Here is a 16,218-nt window from a genome sequence, read left to right on the forward strand (position 1 = left end):
GGAGTGGTGAAGACATGGTTCCTGCCCCTAAAGAAAACACAGTTTAACTGGAGAGAGCACTGTAGATTAATTCCATTGCCTCAACGCAGGACAACCTGTAAAGTGCTATAAGAGAGATCCAAGCAATATAGAGGGGCCCAGAAAGATTGATGTTGAGATGAGAGCCCTCAGATGGCTCCTAGGAAGCCAACTTAATTGGAGTTTTAAAGAATGGGTAGAATGCATCAAGATGAAAATATCAGTAAGAAGCTTTAAGTCTGAATCATAAACTGAAGAAGAGTGGACACTGGAAAGCAACGGCACCACATCTCATGTTGTTTTGGTTTGCTTTCATCTCATTTTTGTCACTAAGGCAGGAGATTTGCCCCTGGGTGGAAGAGAAATGTAAGGCTTTTCCCCAGCCCAACATCAGATGCAGTATCCTCTCTGGCAGAAACAATAGCGGTGGGCGCACACCTGTAGGCTCGGCAAAGCCATTGTTTTCGAGGTGCACCTGTCATCTCCTAACAAGACAGACACAACAATCCGTGAAAGTCTAAAGCAATGGGTATAAATTGCTTATTGTGTTTATGAAGAATGCAGGAAGACTTTGTTGTAGAAATTGAAATGTTTTCTTTAAAAAGTTTAGTAAAGAGATTGGGACAACTGTAATAGCATAAACAATAAAGTATTTAAAAGAAAAGAAGTTTAGTAAAGAGAAAAATAGTAGCATGCATTTAATTACTTGAATCATGCCCAGAAGGAGTTAAAGGGAGCATCGTTAACTTTGAGAGTATTTAAACCCAATAGAAATCCCTAAAAATCTGGGCACACTTTGAGAAAACAAAATTAAGATTCCAAACTTTCACAACAGACTAGAACAATGGACTAAAACAAGTAAAATTAAACCTTACAGATTTAAAAAGTAAGATGGTATTTAAGCTCAAAAACTAATTCTGCATAGCAATGTCCAGTTAGGTGGCAGTTTATATGAAAAAATTTAAAGGAGATAATTGAGCTTCCATTTAGTATAAGCAGTCTGTTGGTGCCACATACAAAAAAAATCTGAGTTTTTTGGTTTTGTTTTTTAACATAGCACTTATTAATAGTCATATAGTGCTTTGATCACAGAAATTAACCCAATTTTTCTGTACTAATCACTTCACACTTGGAAAATCAGTTCAATTCTAGGCACCAAAGTTTAAGATGGGATTTGATAGATGATAAAATCACTGGGGGGTGGGGTGATCAAATGAAATATAGCCTAGAATTCATCTCATATAAAACACAGATGAAGAAATCAAGCATTTCTTACATAGAGCAGAGAAAACTTGGAGGTATATGACTATTGTTATAAAACTGCATTTATCTAGAAGTAAGAGTCATGCCAAGATGTTAAGACATTTGTCAGGGCCCTGGCTGGTGTGGCTTAGTGGACCGAGTGCTGGCCTGAGAACCAAAGGGTCACCAGTTCAATTCCCATTCAAGGCACATGCCTGGGTTGCAGGCCAGGTCCCCAATAGGGGACATGTGAGAGGCAACCACACATTGCTGTTTCTCTCCCTTTCTTTCTTCCTCCCTTCCCCTCTCTAAAATAAATAAATAAAATCTTTTTTAAAAATAAAAGATTTGTCAGGAGCCACAGACCTAAGGAGTAAAAAGTCTACAAGAACCTCATTCTTCTAGTATCTTGGTCACTGTTTTCTATCAGATTATAAGCAACTGCCCTGAGTTTTTAAGTAAACAAATACAATTATTAAGACTAAGAAGAAAACAAAATAAGGATACCTACCATTGATGTAATTCTTAAAGTTCTATTATGGTCAACAGGATTTATTTAATCTGAGCCTAAATACTAAAAATGTGAAAAATATTATAAGATCCTGTTAATTACATTATTCTTTGTTCTTCCCTATTTTTTTCAAAATTTTAAAAAACAGAACAAAACTCACAATCAAGTGTGAACATGCATCTATAATACTTGGAGTATGATATAAGGGGTAGTATTTATGGGGAAGGATATAGCTACGCCATGTTTGACAGGGAAAAAATACATAAAGAGCCCATTGAGAGGGTGTGACCGCCCCACCATGTGACCACCTGGCGTGCTGTGAGACTCCACAGATGTAGCGTTCAACTTTTTGGCGTTGATTCCATTTCTCTCCAGCCTTTCACATTGTCTAGTCAGTCTGCCAGGGCTTGAGCCACATGCAATGTACAGAAGTCAAAGTCGTCTGAAACAGATTAGGGCTAAATGGCCCCAGTATCCCTCCATTCATGAGTGTTGCCACTCACAATTCACTCCTCGCCAAAAGCCTAGGAGAACACTCTGATCCTAGAAAGTACCACCCCCAGAAAAACTCCCAGCCTTAAAAAAGACTCTTCTAGGACCCACCCTGCACAATTCCTATTAATGAACATGCACTGCACACCTTATAGTCACCTCTGTCACTAGTTCTCTGATCTCTGAGCTCTCTTTTGGCAGGCCTGCCAAAGTCCTGGTTGCCTGTCTTAGAGGTTCCACAAGCAAACTAGCAGTGTTCTCACTCAGTTCAGGTTCTCTCTGGAGACAAGCGACCACTGCCTTCATCTGCCCAAAGCCACCAGCGGTTTGTCCAAAACCCAGCTCATGCAACGACTGGTACTATTTCCTCACAGTCAGAGAAGTCGGGGATTCTAAAAACCTGAGGACCAGGACCAGGGCTGCTTAACCAAACAAAAGAGGTCAGCATCAAAGCCCACTGCAGAAGTTCTCCGTGGATAGGACACTCTTTCGACTGCCTTGCGGTTGCAGGCAACTCAATTAAAGGTACCCTAGGGAATATAAAGATTAATGATGTCCAGGCCTCTGTCTCTAGGAGCCTACAACCTGAAACAATCCAGCGGGAAATATTAAGCATCTACTGTGAAAAAGGAACTGTGTTCTGTGTTATGAGGTGAATGAAGAACACATACTGCCTGTCTTCAATAAGTTGAATGCTTTTTAGGGCACGTGCTGGTGGGAAGTGAAGACCTGGGATTAGATACTGAGTTAGTAAACTCTTCAGGATCTTAGTAAAAGAAGGGAAAACTTTAAAGCCGTCCAAAATTTGGAAAATGTGATGATATTGGTAACATGCATTTGAAGTGTTACCCCATGTAAATACATTTGCAGAATATATGCACTCATCCTTTAAAATATAAACTTTTGAATGTTGAGATAAATCTGAAGTAAATAATATTCTTAAAATAATTATTAGTAATGAAACAAAAATATTTTTACTGTCATCAACATTTTATACTAATTCTAATAATGTTTTAGTAAGGACCAAGTAATTGGGTTTGAACACTTATTTTTGAAAAACATGGTTTTTTTAACATGTGATAAAGCAATTTGAAGGCCTGATTCTGAAATCAGTTTATTTCAATGCATATGTTGTAGATTAAAAAAATATTTCACATATACATAGATCCAAAAAGAGTGCATCATTTTGCTTAATGTTTTCATCAATTAAGCAAAGGTTTCTTTCTGAAATGTGTCTAACCAACATCTTTATCAATAGTCAAATACTCCTTCATATCAAAAGGCATTATTTTCTAGTAAGTTCAAATCCCTGAAATTCTTCTTTTGGAAGTTAACTCTCTCTACAAGATATTTTAATTTGCAGATTTAAAGGATTTTATAGGTTATAATATGTCATTTTTGGCAACAAAATTGCCCAAAAATGGAAACATTTTCAATCAACTTCAAAAATGCTGTCTCCCTAGTGTGTTTCTTTCTAAAAACAATTACTTTCTTGCCCATTTCACCCTTAAAGGACATTAAGTTTCTGTTTGTTTTTTAACAACTGCCAGGTAACATTACTGATAGCCCATCCATAGTGTGGAAAAGGTGAGAACTCTCAGAACCCTGTCTTTTTGTACAAGAGAATTGCCAAATTCATCTTTGAAAATGACAGCTCTTATGCAGTTTGCTGAGATAACCAGTAAAACTCTGTGTGATATATTTCATGGACATTCTTGATCTCATTACAAAGTATTTTGAATTTTCTTTTCTTTTTGAAGATTTTAATTTTCCAAAATGGACCAGGGAGGCTGACCTGCTGTAGCATTCAGAGTGCAGGCCATGACAGCATCCTGAAAGTAGCCGGGGTGCCTGTCCACCCCTTTGACTGTGGGCGGCCCCGTCTTCTCCAGAACCTCATGGGCGACCTTGACAGGTGACACATTATGTCATGTGCAGCCCAAATAAAGGCCTCTCTGTTGCTCCATATATGACGCATTAGGATGCTTAACTTATTTTTTAGATAAAATATAAATAATAAACAGAAAAAAAAAACATTAACATGTGTTTCTTGCAGCCCAGTAGATAGTTTTGCTTCCTCCTTGGGAAAAGTGCACCCCCCTGGGTGGCTACTGATTTGAAACAGAGTCAGATTTGGAGGCAGGGAGGAGGTGAGCAGTTGGACAGGAGGACAAGGGCAGGAGAGTGCAGGGCAAGCTGCTGAGTGCCTGACCCAGACGACCTAGGGGAGACAGACACACTGGGACACTTACTGCTTGGTGGCCTTTGACACTTCAGAATTCGCTCACCTACACGTGCACAGGTACACCCCCTCTGCTTCACCTCTCCATCAGCCAAACCGCCCACCTCACTTCCTGCCTTCACTTGTCCAAGGATGAAATTCCAAATGGGAGCAAAACCAAGACCAGGGGCCTGCGGGCCATTGCAACAGAGGAGATGCTCTTTGTCAATAAACCCCTAAGATGAATCTGTTGTTTCCCAGTCAAGCAGTTACTGTGCTTCAAGCAAGCTAGTTCCATTTTCAAATGAACCCGTCAACTGTTTTAAGATGACCTGAAGAACAGAATGGAAGCCCCTTACTATCATGACAAACCCCCACACCTGCACGCCCGTGCTGCTTCATTACGGCTTCCGAGCTGGCAAGCAAAACTATGGTACTTGTGCTGATAGCCAGCACAATGCACCCTCCCTTGCAGAGGCCTCACCAGCACAGGCAACTTTCTATCTTTTTCAGAAGCGCTTCTAAGGCCAGGAATGTAGAAGGTTAATTTAAATTCTAAGGAAGAAGGGAGAACATTTGCAAGCCAAGGCAAGTTGCTTCATATATCCCATTAAAAAAATAAGAAGCAGCAAGGAAAACAAGAGATCATTACTGAGTTAAATATAAATATAAAGTACCCAAAAAAACCCCGCCCAACTCACTTGGGAGAACATTAACTGTTTGAATCCCCTTGAGCTTGTGTTTGCTAACTATGTACTACGTAACATGCCATGTGTGGCTGCATAAGTCACCTATGCCAGGTAGAAAACACGGGGCCGTTGCCTTCTAAGACTCTTCTAACCTGGATCAGCATGCAATGCAGTCCAAACCACACCTCTTTGCCTTGACTGAGGCAGATAGTATTCCAGGCCCGGTCCCCCTGGAAGGCGACTCAACTCCAGGCACTTCAACAGTCCCCAGTATTACCCCACATCCCCTTAGGGAAATTCAAACAGTGAGGAAAATTCTAGTGAGTCTAGAGGAAAATCTGCCTCCCTCTCCGACTCATCCTCAGATTCCTTGTAAAACTAGGATGTGACTCGCACTTGGGCAAAGTATAGCCTCCAAACCTTGGGCACCTACTTCTCAGACACCTTCCGTAAACCAAGCCTATGAGCCCTTACCTTGCTCACAATGCCTGTGCTACATCAGCAGAGTCAGCGTGTGAAGAACAGTGCCAACTCCAGGCTTTGATTAGCATGAAAGACATGGCGAAATGAATGAAAGCTGATGATCCAATCTTCTGATGATGGGAGCAAAGAGAAAGAAACTCTAGATCTGGACCGAAACCACCTCAATCAACCTTTGCCCTGGCACTTTTAACTACAGAGAATGGTCCAGGATGATTTGCATTGCAGAGTTGAGAAATGAATTTGCATTTCACCTTGGCTACTCATAATTATTTTTTTTAAACTGACAAAGAACAGGCAAGATATAAGACAATTATAGGAAGGAGGGCAAATATGGAATCAATCTTCCTGCAAGAGCCCAGAAATTACTGTCTAATAATGAAACAATTTGAACAGAGAAAAATCTGAAAACATTTAGAGGGACAGTGCAATCATAAGTAATAAGGAGACAGATCTGTGAATATCAGATCCTGCCAAGCCCAAGGTCCTCCCCCAACTAGGATTGCAAAATTATTAGATGAAATAAATATTATAAAAGCCACCTCCCTTTTGGCAAGGTGACCGATAATGAGTACAGGAAAGAATTATAGCAATCTTTAAATCTAGGAGAGAACTTTGAGAGTACATAGTCTCCATCCAATGTAATAGATGAAGAAAGAGATTCAGGAATGCTAAGAGGTTTGTCCTCATCCGACTCACTCCCAGCCACACCTGCACGAGGCCCTTCCTGCTACACCACACTCCATTCGCACACAGGGATGGCGGTCGATCTTATTTCACCAATACTTCCACTCACCTCCCCTCTTCCTTATTCTTTTGAAGGCAGTCCAGATTATATAATATGATTTCATCTATAAATGCCATAGTGGCACTTCCAAAAGAGAAGTGCTTCAAAAAAGCATGATCCCAATGCAATTATGACACCTACGAATATTAACAATAATTATATAATATGCAATGCTCAGGTAGTATACAAATCTCTATGAATTCATGAAATATCTCTTTTGACAGTTTGTTTACATTGGCATCCAGATATGGTCATTTGATCTCTTAGGTTTCTTTTTATTTATACCTCCAGCCCCTCCCCTACCTGTCTGCTCATGCATCTTACTTGTGGAAGGCATCAGGTTGTTTGCCTGGAGATTCCTACCATCTGTGTCTTAATGAATGAATTCCACTGTGTTCCCTGAGTTTCACAGTAGTTACATGTAGAGCTGAGCTGTCCAACATTGTAGCTACTAGCCACAGGTATCTATTTAAATTAAAGTTAAGTTAAAAATTCAGTCTCTTGGCCACACTGGCCACATTTAAAAAGCTCAGTAGCTATGTGTGACTAGTGGCTACCATATGGGACAGCACAGGTCTAGAACAGTTCCAGCAGTGCAGAAAATGCTATTGGATGGCAGAGCTCTAGAGGCCAGATAAAGTCCCATGGGCAGCTTTGCAGGGAGAGAGACTGATATCCCGCCCGCCCAGGGTTTGGCCCATGGTCCGTCTCCTGTGCAGTAATCACTTTAACCTCCACACCTGGACATGGGAAACGAGATAAAAATTCAGAGGTCTCTATGTTTTTTAAATTCGTGTAAATGGCATAGTTACAAATATTTTTGGTTTTTCAGGGGGGGGCATTATTCAAGCTTTTATTAGATTTAACCATGGCAATATATTCATTTGTAGCTTATTCCTTTTAACAGAGTGTAATGTTCCATTGTTCAAATATAGCACAGTAGGTTCATTATCCTTTTAATTAACATTTAGATTGTTTTCAGTCTTCAGAGCTTCAAGGACCATCCTTGTTACAAACGAGTAGAGGAGGCACTTGGGAGTTAGACTTGCTGGGGCACTGAGAATGCCCATCTTCAACTCAAGTAGCTATTGGCCAGTCGCTCTACAAAATAACTACACCTATGGACACTCCCACCAACAGTGTACAAGTGTTCTCACGCCCTTACAGCATTAGCAACATTAGGTAGTTTCAGACTTTTCATTTTTACCAATATGGGTTCATGCAGTAAAAGTATGAATACAAGCATGGAAAAAGAAGAGAAGAGAGTGGCGTTGAGAGAGGATCCCTGACTTAGCTGAATCTGTAAGCATATGTAAAATGCGAATGGTGGGCATGAAGGAGTTAGTTGTGATATTTTGCTGGCACTCAAAATTAATTTTTATTTCATAATCATTCATCATCGCCCCCACATGACCTCCAGCTCATGGACATTTTTCACTCAAGCTTTATGCGGTCAAATATTGCCAACTAATTGCCCAAAATGATTTGGTTTGTACATGCATGCTGTATTATGTATCACATAGCATTTCTTCCCCCATGGATGATGTAAACTAAAAAGAGGGCAAACTGAAAGTGGAATCTGTATTTGGAATAATGCCAGAAGTTTTGTGGAGTATTTCTGACTAGTTTTCCTTTACTCACGAGCTACGTGGACAAGGGAAAATGCTTGGCTGCGACATGGAAGCCTGCTAACGCTCCCTGTCCCTGCATTCACCGTGCTTGCTTTAAACATTCACACTGGAACTCCTTTCGAGAAGACTGACTACAGGGCAGCAATGATGAGTATAATTCTTCGGTCCAGGCACAATTTTTAAATCCCCTCCATGCATGAGATGCCATGGTACACCCCGTAAGGGAAGTAAAGACCAGCAAAAGTTGGTCCCTGCATCTGAGAACTTAAAATCAAGCAACATTTTTTTTACAATACTAACTACAAAAAAATTGTAGCTACTTTTTGTAGTCAGAAACTCACTCTTACTTTGTTCTATTTTGATCTTTTAACTTGTTTTAAGATTGTTCGGTAGTGATTCATTGCTCAGTAAGTCTTGCGATGACCTTTGGCCGAAAGCAGTAGTGTTTTGACCTGTCCAATGGAACGCAGCACTTCCTGCTCCGCAAAGCTGGTGGTGCAGATAACTTCAAATGAAGCCCTCCTGCCGATCTGTCCTGGGCGTAGTGAGGGAGAGAAAAGGAGGAGAGCAGGGGAAAGAGTGAGGTGGGAGGGCCCAGGAATAAGTGAGAGTCATATCCATGTTTTCAGCATTGTTTTCCTCATTTCCCTTAAGGTGTTTATTCCACTTCTTCACTAGTAGTTGAAAAAATTGGGGATTACTCAGCAAACCAAGATGCCAAAATGAAACACATTTCCTTGTAGGCCTGCAGTGTTTAGCAGGGTCAGCATCCCCACATGTGGGCTTCTTTGGGGGTGAACATGTGGGGTAAACTGTAGCTGCAAAGAACTAAGTGAAGACACACTTAAGTTTGTAAATGGCCAGGAGCAGCCAGTGTGGATATAGGGCCGTGGAGTATGTGTGAGTGCTTGTGTGTGTATACACATGCATGTACACGTGTCTCATGAATAACCCGAGAAACAGAATGACCTAAAGGGGAAAAGTGCTGCTTCATCTTGAAGCCATTCACACATTACTGTGTCTGAACTTCAAAATGCAGCAGTACTGAAGGCTATTTAGGGGCGGCAGCGCAGGACTTCCTGAGACTAGAAGTTTGGCTCATAAACCAGAGGAGCATCTGGCCACCAGGACGTACAAAGAGCTCTTTGCAGACAATAGCCCGGTAGTGCAACTGTAAATGATTCAGAAACCCCTGGCTGAGATTTCTCTTAAGGTAGAACTACTGAAGAAGGCCCTGCTCGAATGCACATCATTGGGCAACCTGACAAGTCCAGAAATTCGGAGTGGGGAGAGAGGGAGGACAGAATTAGAGAGGTGGTGTCATCCCAAACAGTGTGCCCCAGAAAATGTCCCTTCCTTCTGTCGGTGGAGGAAGGTTAGGCATGAAGTAGGTTCAGTTACATGTTCCAGTTTAGGTCAAGACATTTCTTTTCAGTGGTTGACAGTACATATGAATGACCCATACAATCAGGGACATATCAAGATGGCATGATACGGCAGGCTGCTTGTCACTCTGTTCCTTACACGTGCTCTGCAAAAAGAGGAAGTGTAATCTAATGCTGCATTGGATCAGATCAAATGTCAGAGGGTCAAATGCAAAGGTAAAGCTACAACAGGAAAATCTGTGTGGGATCTGACATGGACTCCCAAATAGCTCCCTAGCGGCATGAGCCTCGGTTTCCAAATCTTCAAAATGGGGCCGAGACTATTTTGTGGATTGTTGTGAAGATGGAAATAGGAGAAACAGAAATGCTTTGTAGACATAAGGTATGGGATCAATGCTTGTTTTTATTATTTTTAATTTTAATAAGTCGAAGGGAAGAATAAATATTTGGCACTAGGACATATCCACAGCATTAACACTCCTTCATCTTCACAGCCTAACATAATGCCAGCCGTCACTCACAGTGGGCATCCTGTGCTCAGTTTCTTCTCTCTCCCCCTCTTGCAGCCAGCTCCTCCCTGAAGAAACGATTCAAGAGGCGGGAGATCGAAGCCATCCAGTGCGAGGTGCGGAAGATGTGCAGCTACACCAAGATCCTGTCCACCAAGAAGAACCTGGACCACGTGAACAAGATCCTGAAAGCCAAGCGGCTGCAGAGACAATCAAAGACAGGCAACAACTTCGTCAAGAAGAGGAGAGGGCGTCCCCGCAAGCAGCCCACCCAGTTCGATGAGGACTCCAGAGACCAAATGCCGGTGCTGGAAAAATGCATCGACCTGCCCAGCAAAAAGGGTCAGAAGCCCAACCTGAGCCCGCTCGTGCTGGAGCCTGCCGCCACCAGCCAAGACACGATCATGGCCACCATCGAAGCGGTCATCCACATGGCCCGGGAGGCGCCGCCCCTGCCCCCACCGCCGCCACCACCCCTCCCACCTCCGCCACCCCCACCCCCACCGCCACCCCCACCTCTGCCCAAGACCCCGAGAGGAGGCGGAAAGAGGAAACACAAACCACAGCCTCCCGCTCAGCCCCAGCAGCCTCAGCCCCCGCAGCAGTCCCTTCCCCAGGAGGAGGAGGTCAAGGCCAAGAGGCAGAGGAAATCCCGAGGGAGTGAGAGTGATGTCCTTCCTTAGGGTGGGTTTGGGCATCTGAACCTGGGGCTGGGGGAACTGAGGCATTGGAAGTGCAGTGAGCAGGGACGGGGGCAGAAGCCCCCGCTGCAGGGACACCCTCGCCCTTCTCTCCAGAAGCTGGGCGGGCAGAATCGGGCCACATGACGGGGTTGAGCCATCGGTTCTTGGGAGAGCAAAGCAGGGGGGTCGCTTTCACAAGAAGCTTGTCTGTGCTTTGCAGCAGTTCCCAACCGAGCAGCGCCTCAGCATGGCTAGATCCCTGACAGGTGAGCCAGCAGAAGACCCATTAAGGAGGAGAAAGCTGGTGGTGCTCTCTTGACAGCCACCGACCTCCTGCATCCAAGGGGCGCCCTTGGTGCATGGCATTTGCTGGCCAGGAAAATGGAAAGGGAAACACCCTCAATTAGGAAACATTCCAAGGGCAGAAAAGCTGCAGATTTCTCGACTGGCTTTGTTGTTACCCACTTCCATTTAATTGGTTTTTTATTTCTTTTGGTTTTTCATGCTCGGCTAGGCTTTCGGCACCGACATTGTCTTCAGGTGACCTGAATCTTTCCGTTAACGATACAGTTTCTCTGATGGACTGGTCATCAGAAGGTGGAATTCTAGGGATAGGCAGCCTTTGACTTGCTTTCGTGTTCTTCTCTAGGCCTCCTCGGTCACACAGACACTGATATTTAGCATCGTCTGTCCCTCCTTTCCCGTTGCCCACTATGTACTTCCATATACCTTTTCATTAACTTCCTCACTGCCTTCTTTTCCTTGGTACACACCTGAATAATGTAAACCTTACCTGTGTTGTAGTGTTCACCCTCGGCATGCCGTCCCAAGGAACTTGGCTTTGAACCCCAAGCATTGTGAAACATACTCAGTGTTGATAGAGCCTTTTTAATACGTGATTTAGAGCAGCTGAAGATGTGTTGACCCAGGTGTCAACCAGGTTATTTTTATACTTAGAACGTATCATCAGAGGACAGGCAGGATAAGGTGGTTTCAATACCCCACAGCAAATGGAATAACTGGCAAATCACCAAAAACTGAAACCCTAGACCCACCAGAAAGACAAGTGTTTAGCAATGCCTTGGTGTGTGATTTTTTTTTCAAACCAATACTTATCATAGGTCATGGAAAAAAGGAAACAAAAGACACCAGAAGAAGTCCATTATCTCTTGATAATTATTTCTTAAAAGCAAATGGGAGTAAGTGTTCTTATCTGAAAAAATACAAAGTGAAAATGCCCAAGGGTATCACCGCTCCAATTTTATCAAGCCACCTTGGACAGAATATCCAAATTGTGGTTGCCTTAATAAACTAAAACATTTTTGTACATAATGTAATTATAAATCTATCAGTCTGCATGAATGCAAACTGTGTGTGACAAATCGTCTTTTAAATGGTCAATTTCAACTGTACATTTCTCATCCAAGTTGTACTCTAGTCATTGGTTTAGCGTGAACAGATATTCCATCTCTATTATCCATTTCCACAGTCCAAGTAAGACATGTTCAGAAGACTCGGAATGAGTATGAAGTCATTCCGTTACCGTAGGTGTTTTTTAAAAGTCGGATGTGGAAATTTCAAATGAATATTTTCAATTTCCTCCCTCCCTCCGCCCCTCACCTTCCCCAAGACATCAAACACCTGGCATGGTAAATTATGAAAAGAGAGACACTGAGAGACAGAACTAAATTTTCTATTGGGAATTAGAATATCTGGTTTGCCTCTAAATTAAGTTTCTTTACAGGAAGTTGGGACTGGCTGGAAATTGTATTATCACTTCAGAACATAACATTATTTCCTTAGAGAGAGAAGATGGATTTTTGTTGGGAACATAAAAGAATAAAAGAGGGGGTGTCTATGGGAGTGAATTTTAAAATTCCAAGGTAATATGCTGACAAACATCGCTTCTCTGTCATGGTGCCCACAGTGGGTTGAAATTGCCCACAGAGTCATCTGTTCTGCACGGTCACCATGGACTTCCCATCATCGGCTGCCCACGAGGTCAGTCACATTCAGTCCTAGCAATACGTAAGTTTAAAGGACTGCATTCTCCTGTACTTTAAAGCTTGTGTTGTAGATACTCAATTTGTGACCCTGGTTGACCTTTGGCATTTTACACAAGTTGAACAGCAAAACCAAACCAGCCACTTTCAGTTTGTCATTCCCAAGCTATGTCTGAGTGGTTCTGAAGTCACCGGAGAGGAAGTTTTGAATTAGCCCCACTCACCCCGCCATTGCTATGAAAGAGCCACCATTTTTATTCCAATTAAGCCATGAAGAGATTTCTCTCCTGTTGGATTCTAAAGAGCATTTCCTTCGTTCTTTCTCCTGTCTTCCTCCTGCTGGAGGTACACTGTTTCCCATGCACGTCTGCAAGCAGACTAAATCTTCCTGCAGAGGAGAAGGAGCTGACGCTCTAAGCTCCTTCAAGAAGGGCCTGAAGCTTAATTGGCACTAACCTCTAGTAGGTGAGAAATTTCAAATAACTTTGGAATTTTGAAACCAGTGAAAAGTATTCCAGGAGAGAGACAGCAGAGTTGCAACTTGTACATAAATTCAGTGCTTCAGTGTCATGTGAGTGAAATGCAAATCCTCTATGTGTCTGACCCTCAGAATAGATTGAAAAACTGCAGAGGACCCAACCTAAGACATGCTAAACAGCCCTTTGGAGGTCCGGTCCCCTGCACAGCTGACTCTCCACCACCCAGACTCTCCCTCGGTATCAAACATTACTTTTGTTCTTTGCTTTCCATCAACATATCTCATCTGTACAGCCATTTTCTGATGTTCTAACTGCCCCCTTTCCATCCGCCTCCCCTTTCCTGTCTTGGCTCAGCCCTGGGCCGGTCTTGATTCACATCTTGCTGGTTGGTTGGAGAACCCGGATCTCCTACCCTGAATTGTGGCAGTCTGCAGCCACCCAACACTGCCTTCTGTGGCTGAATTTGGATTTAGAGAAGGTGTCATTTGGGATGCTCGGGACTCCAGAAACAGCTCCACAAAAATACTTCGTGGAGAAATCTCTTAGTTTTCTTTTTTCTTTGTTTTCTAGAAAACTTGCTTTCAGCAAGCAGGAGTAAACCTACTTATAATGTAGAGAGTCTGATTAGGGATAAGCGAAGAGTGAAATCAAGTTATGAAAACCCCCTTGAAGGTGATGATGGGTCTCTGATCCGCCTGTCTAGGTGGCTGGGGGGCCACTTGGTTTTCAACCCCTTATCTCAAATGAAAGGAACAGAAATTTAACTTCCTCTAATGGCGTGGCTCTGGCTACGACCCACAGAAGACAGGTCAAAGGAAAGGAGAGCATGTCAGGGGCTGGTTTGTGACTTGGCAGGGCTGGGGTTCAACAGCCACTGACAGCCCTGGGTGGGTGACTCAAAGCTGACAGAGGATTAGCCTGTGAACTTGGCTGCTGTCTGGGGTGGGGGGCCATCATCGATGGCCGTCAGAATTTGTGTTCTACACGTTGCTGGGTCTATAAATATGATAAGCAAGTGGTGACAGAATTATAGTATAAGGTGATGTACTACATGCAGATCATAAAGGATTTGGTTTTAGGACTTAAGTAGAAAATTCCACTCTTAACAGCTTATTACCCAACAATATTCAGATAATGAGCTTTTGGAGAATATTTTTTTTCCCTACCACTGGGAAGATTTACCTGGGAACTGTCTAAAGTCTACACATATATTTCCAAAGCCTTTAAATGCCAACTGTAGCATGGAGAGAGAGGGGGTGGCAGAAGCCGAAATGCCTCAAAAGCCATTTAAGTGTTACATTGCAGGATTTTCAGTCCTCATTATGTAAAAGTAGATAAATATAGACATTATTCTCCACACTACCCTGTAGTATCACAATGGTCCAAATGCCAGAGCTTACAGATAATGTCATCACAGTGCCTAGAAACTCGAACTGTAATATATCGTAGCATTTTCTTGGTGTTTTTTAAAGTTTCTTTCCACAATGCAAGGCTCCCCCCGCCTCTTGTTTCTTGGAGAGTTTGCCCCACGGATGAGTCTGCCTTCCCTGCCGGGCTCAGTCCCTCGGGGAACAGTCTTAGAAGCACATATCAACCAAGGAAGAAACTTCCTGGATCCCTACCGGCCACTCGCCCAGGTACAGCAAACACTAAACGGGGGAAATGGAGAGGGGCTGCCGCTGGTCAGCGCAGGAGGGCAGTTCCCACCTCGGTTGGCGTCTTTCTTTTCCTTCCTTTTTTAAAAAAATCTATTTCTTAAATAATAATAAATGCACATGATGTGTTAAATATGTATATATATATTTCAAAAGAAAAAAATGGGGCACAAGATTGTCTTACAAGTCGTGCTGGCTAATTTTTAGTTTGTATTCATAAGTGGTTTTTAAAAGCCTTTTTTAAAGTGTAATTTGCATGTTCTACTTTGATTGTATGTAAACATATTTTAGAACAAAAAAATGTATTTGTATTTTATTGAATATAGAGGCAAGAAAAATTGTACATTGTTTGAAATGTTCTTTTTGTAACAGTTTTTATTCATAAAGCATTTTTGTACATTTAAAATGAACATGGACTTGCTGTTATTGAGGCGTAGATACATCTGGCATGCTTTACTGTCATGCTCCTCCATGGTCTTAGATGTTGGGTTTTAAACATTTTTTCTAAAAGAAAGCTCAGTCATTTTCGCTACCAGATCAGGTTAGCACAGTATAGAGCACTTAACTATTAAAAAAAAAGTTAATCCTATTCATATGTTATTCATTGTGTGAAATTAAAGACATTCAATTCAGTCTAACATGAGTTGTGAATTCTTTTGTTTTCTTTTCCATCTGGTTCACATCACTAAGGAGTTTAATAGCATTTGAGGGTCTTAGCTCCCACCAACTGAATATGGAGTAATCATTGAGAAAATTCTAACTAAATGTTTGCCTTTTCGTATGAATCTGGGGTATACGTTGTGGGCAATATTTGAGTCTGATTTTCTGGGTTACTGTTCAGAATACATCACGCCTTGACATAAAGCCAAGGGTGATTCAAAGAACCAGTGAGACTGCTAACGAAAGCATTCAAAATATATCTGTAAGATACTGGAGGCCCATCCTGTCCTAAATTTTTCGAAGAACATTGTGGATGAAGATTAAGCTTTCTTACTATCTCATGATGTCAAATTGGGACTTCAAGTTTGACAGCTGTGATAGGAAAGGCTCTTTAAAAAATCAACCACAGAACATTCCTTATGGCCTGCATCCATAGCTAGCCATTCGGGGCCACCCCTTAAGGGCAATGCCAGAAACATGCAGGAATTTACGAAGCAGGCGTGTGAAAAGTGAACCAGCAGTTCCAAGCAGAATGCTCACATGAGAGTGCTGGGGTCTCAGAAGAAGGGTCGAGCCCCAAGGCTGAGCGCTATTCTTTCTGTTCTGATTTTCAGTTTATTCGAAAGTAGATTTCGAAAAGCCCTTTTTACAGTGTCACTTGCTTGTTCCACTTTGAGAATATGTATGTTTAGGTTTCTTTATCTTATGTGCCTCTCCCAAAAGCCAACAAGGTAAGTAGGAAATGCTCTGAGCAGCTTCCCATCCCTAATCAT

The 16,218-nt window shown here is 42.4% G+C and overlaps 1 protein-coding gene across 2 annotated transcripts in view; it reads left to right on the top strand.

Annotated features, from left to right (window-relative positions):
* The window catches only part of SETBP1 (SET binding protein 1), a 349,804-nt gene extending 334,391 nt beyond the window's left edge, over window positions 1-15,413 (top strand). For both annotated transcript variants that reach the window (XM_045849687.1, XM_045849688.1), the window contains exon 6: window positions 10,023-15,413. In XM_045849687.1, the coding sequence (XP_045705643.1) occupies window positions 10,023-10,648 (626 nt within the window). In that variant the 3' untranslated portion in view covers window positions 10,649-15,413. The remainder of the gene's footprint in view (window positions 1-10,022) is intronic.
* Window positions 15,414-16,218: the final 805 nt, after the last annotated feature.

The sequence above is a fragment of the Phyllostomus hastatus genome, unplaced genomic scaffold (assembly GCF_019186645.2).
Source record: "Phyllostomus hastatus isolate PE091 unplaced genomic scaffold, TTU_PhHast_1.1 phas_contig_80, whole genome shotgun sequence".
NCBI classification, from domain to species: Eukaryota; Metazoa; Chordata; class Mammalia; order Chiroptera; family Phyllostomidae; genus Phyllostomus; species Phyllostomus hastatus.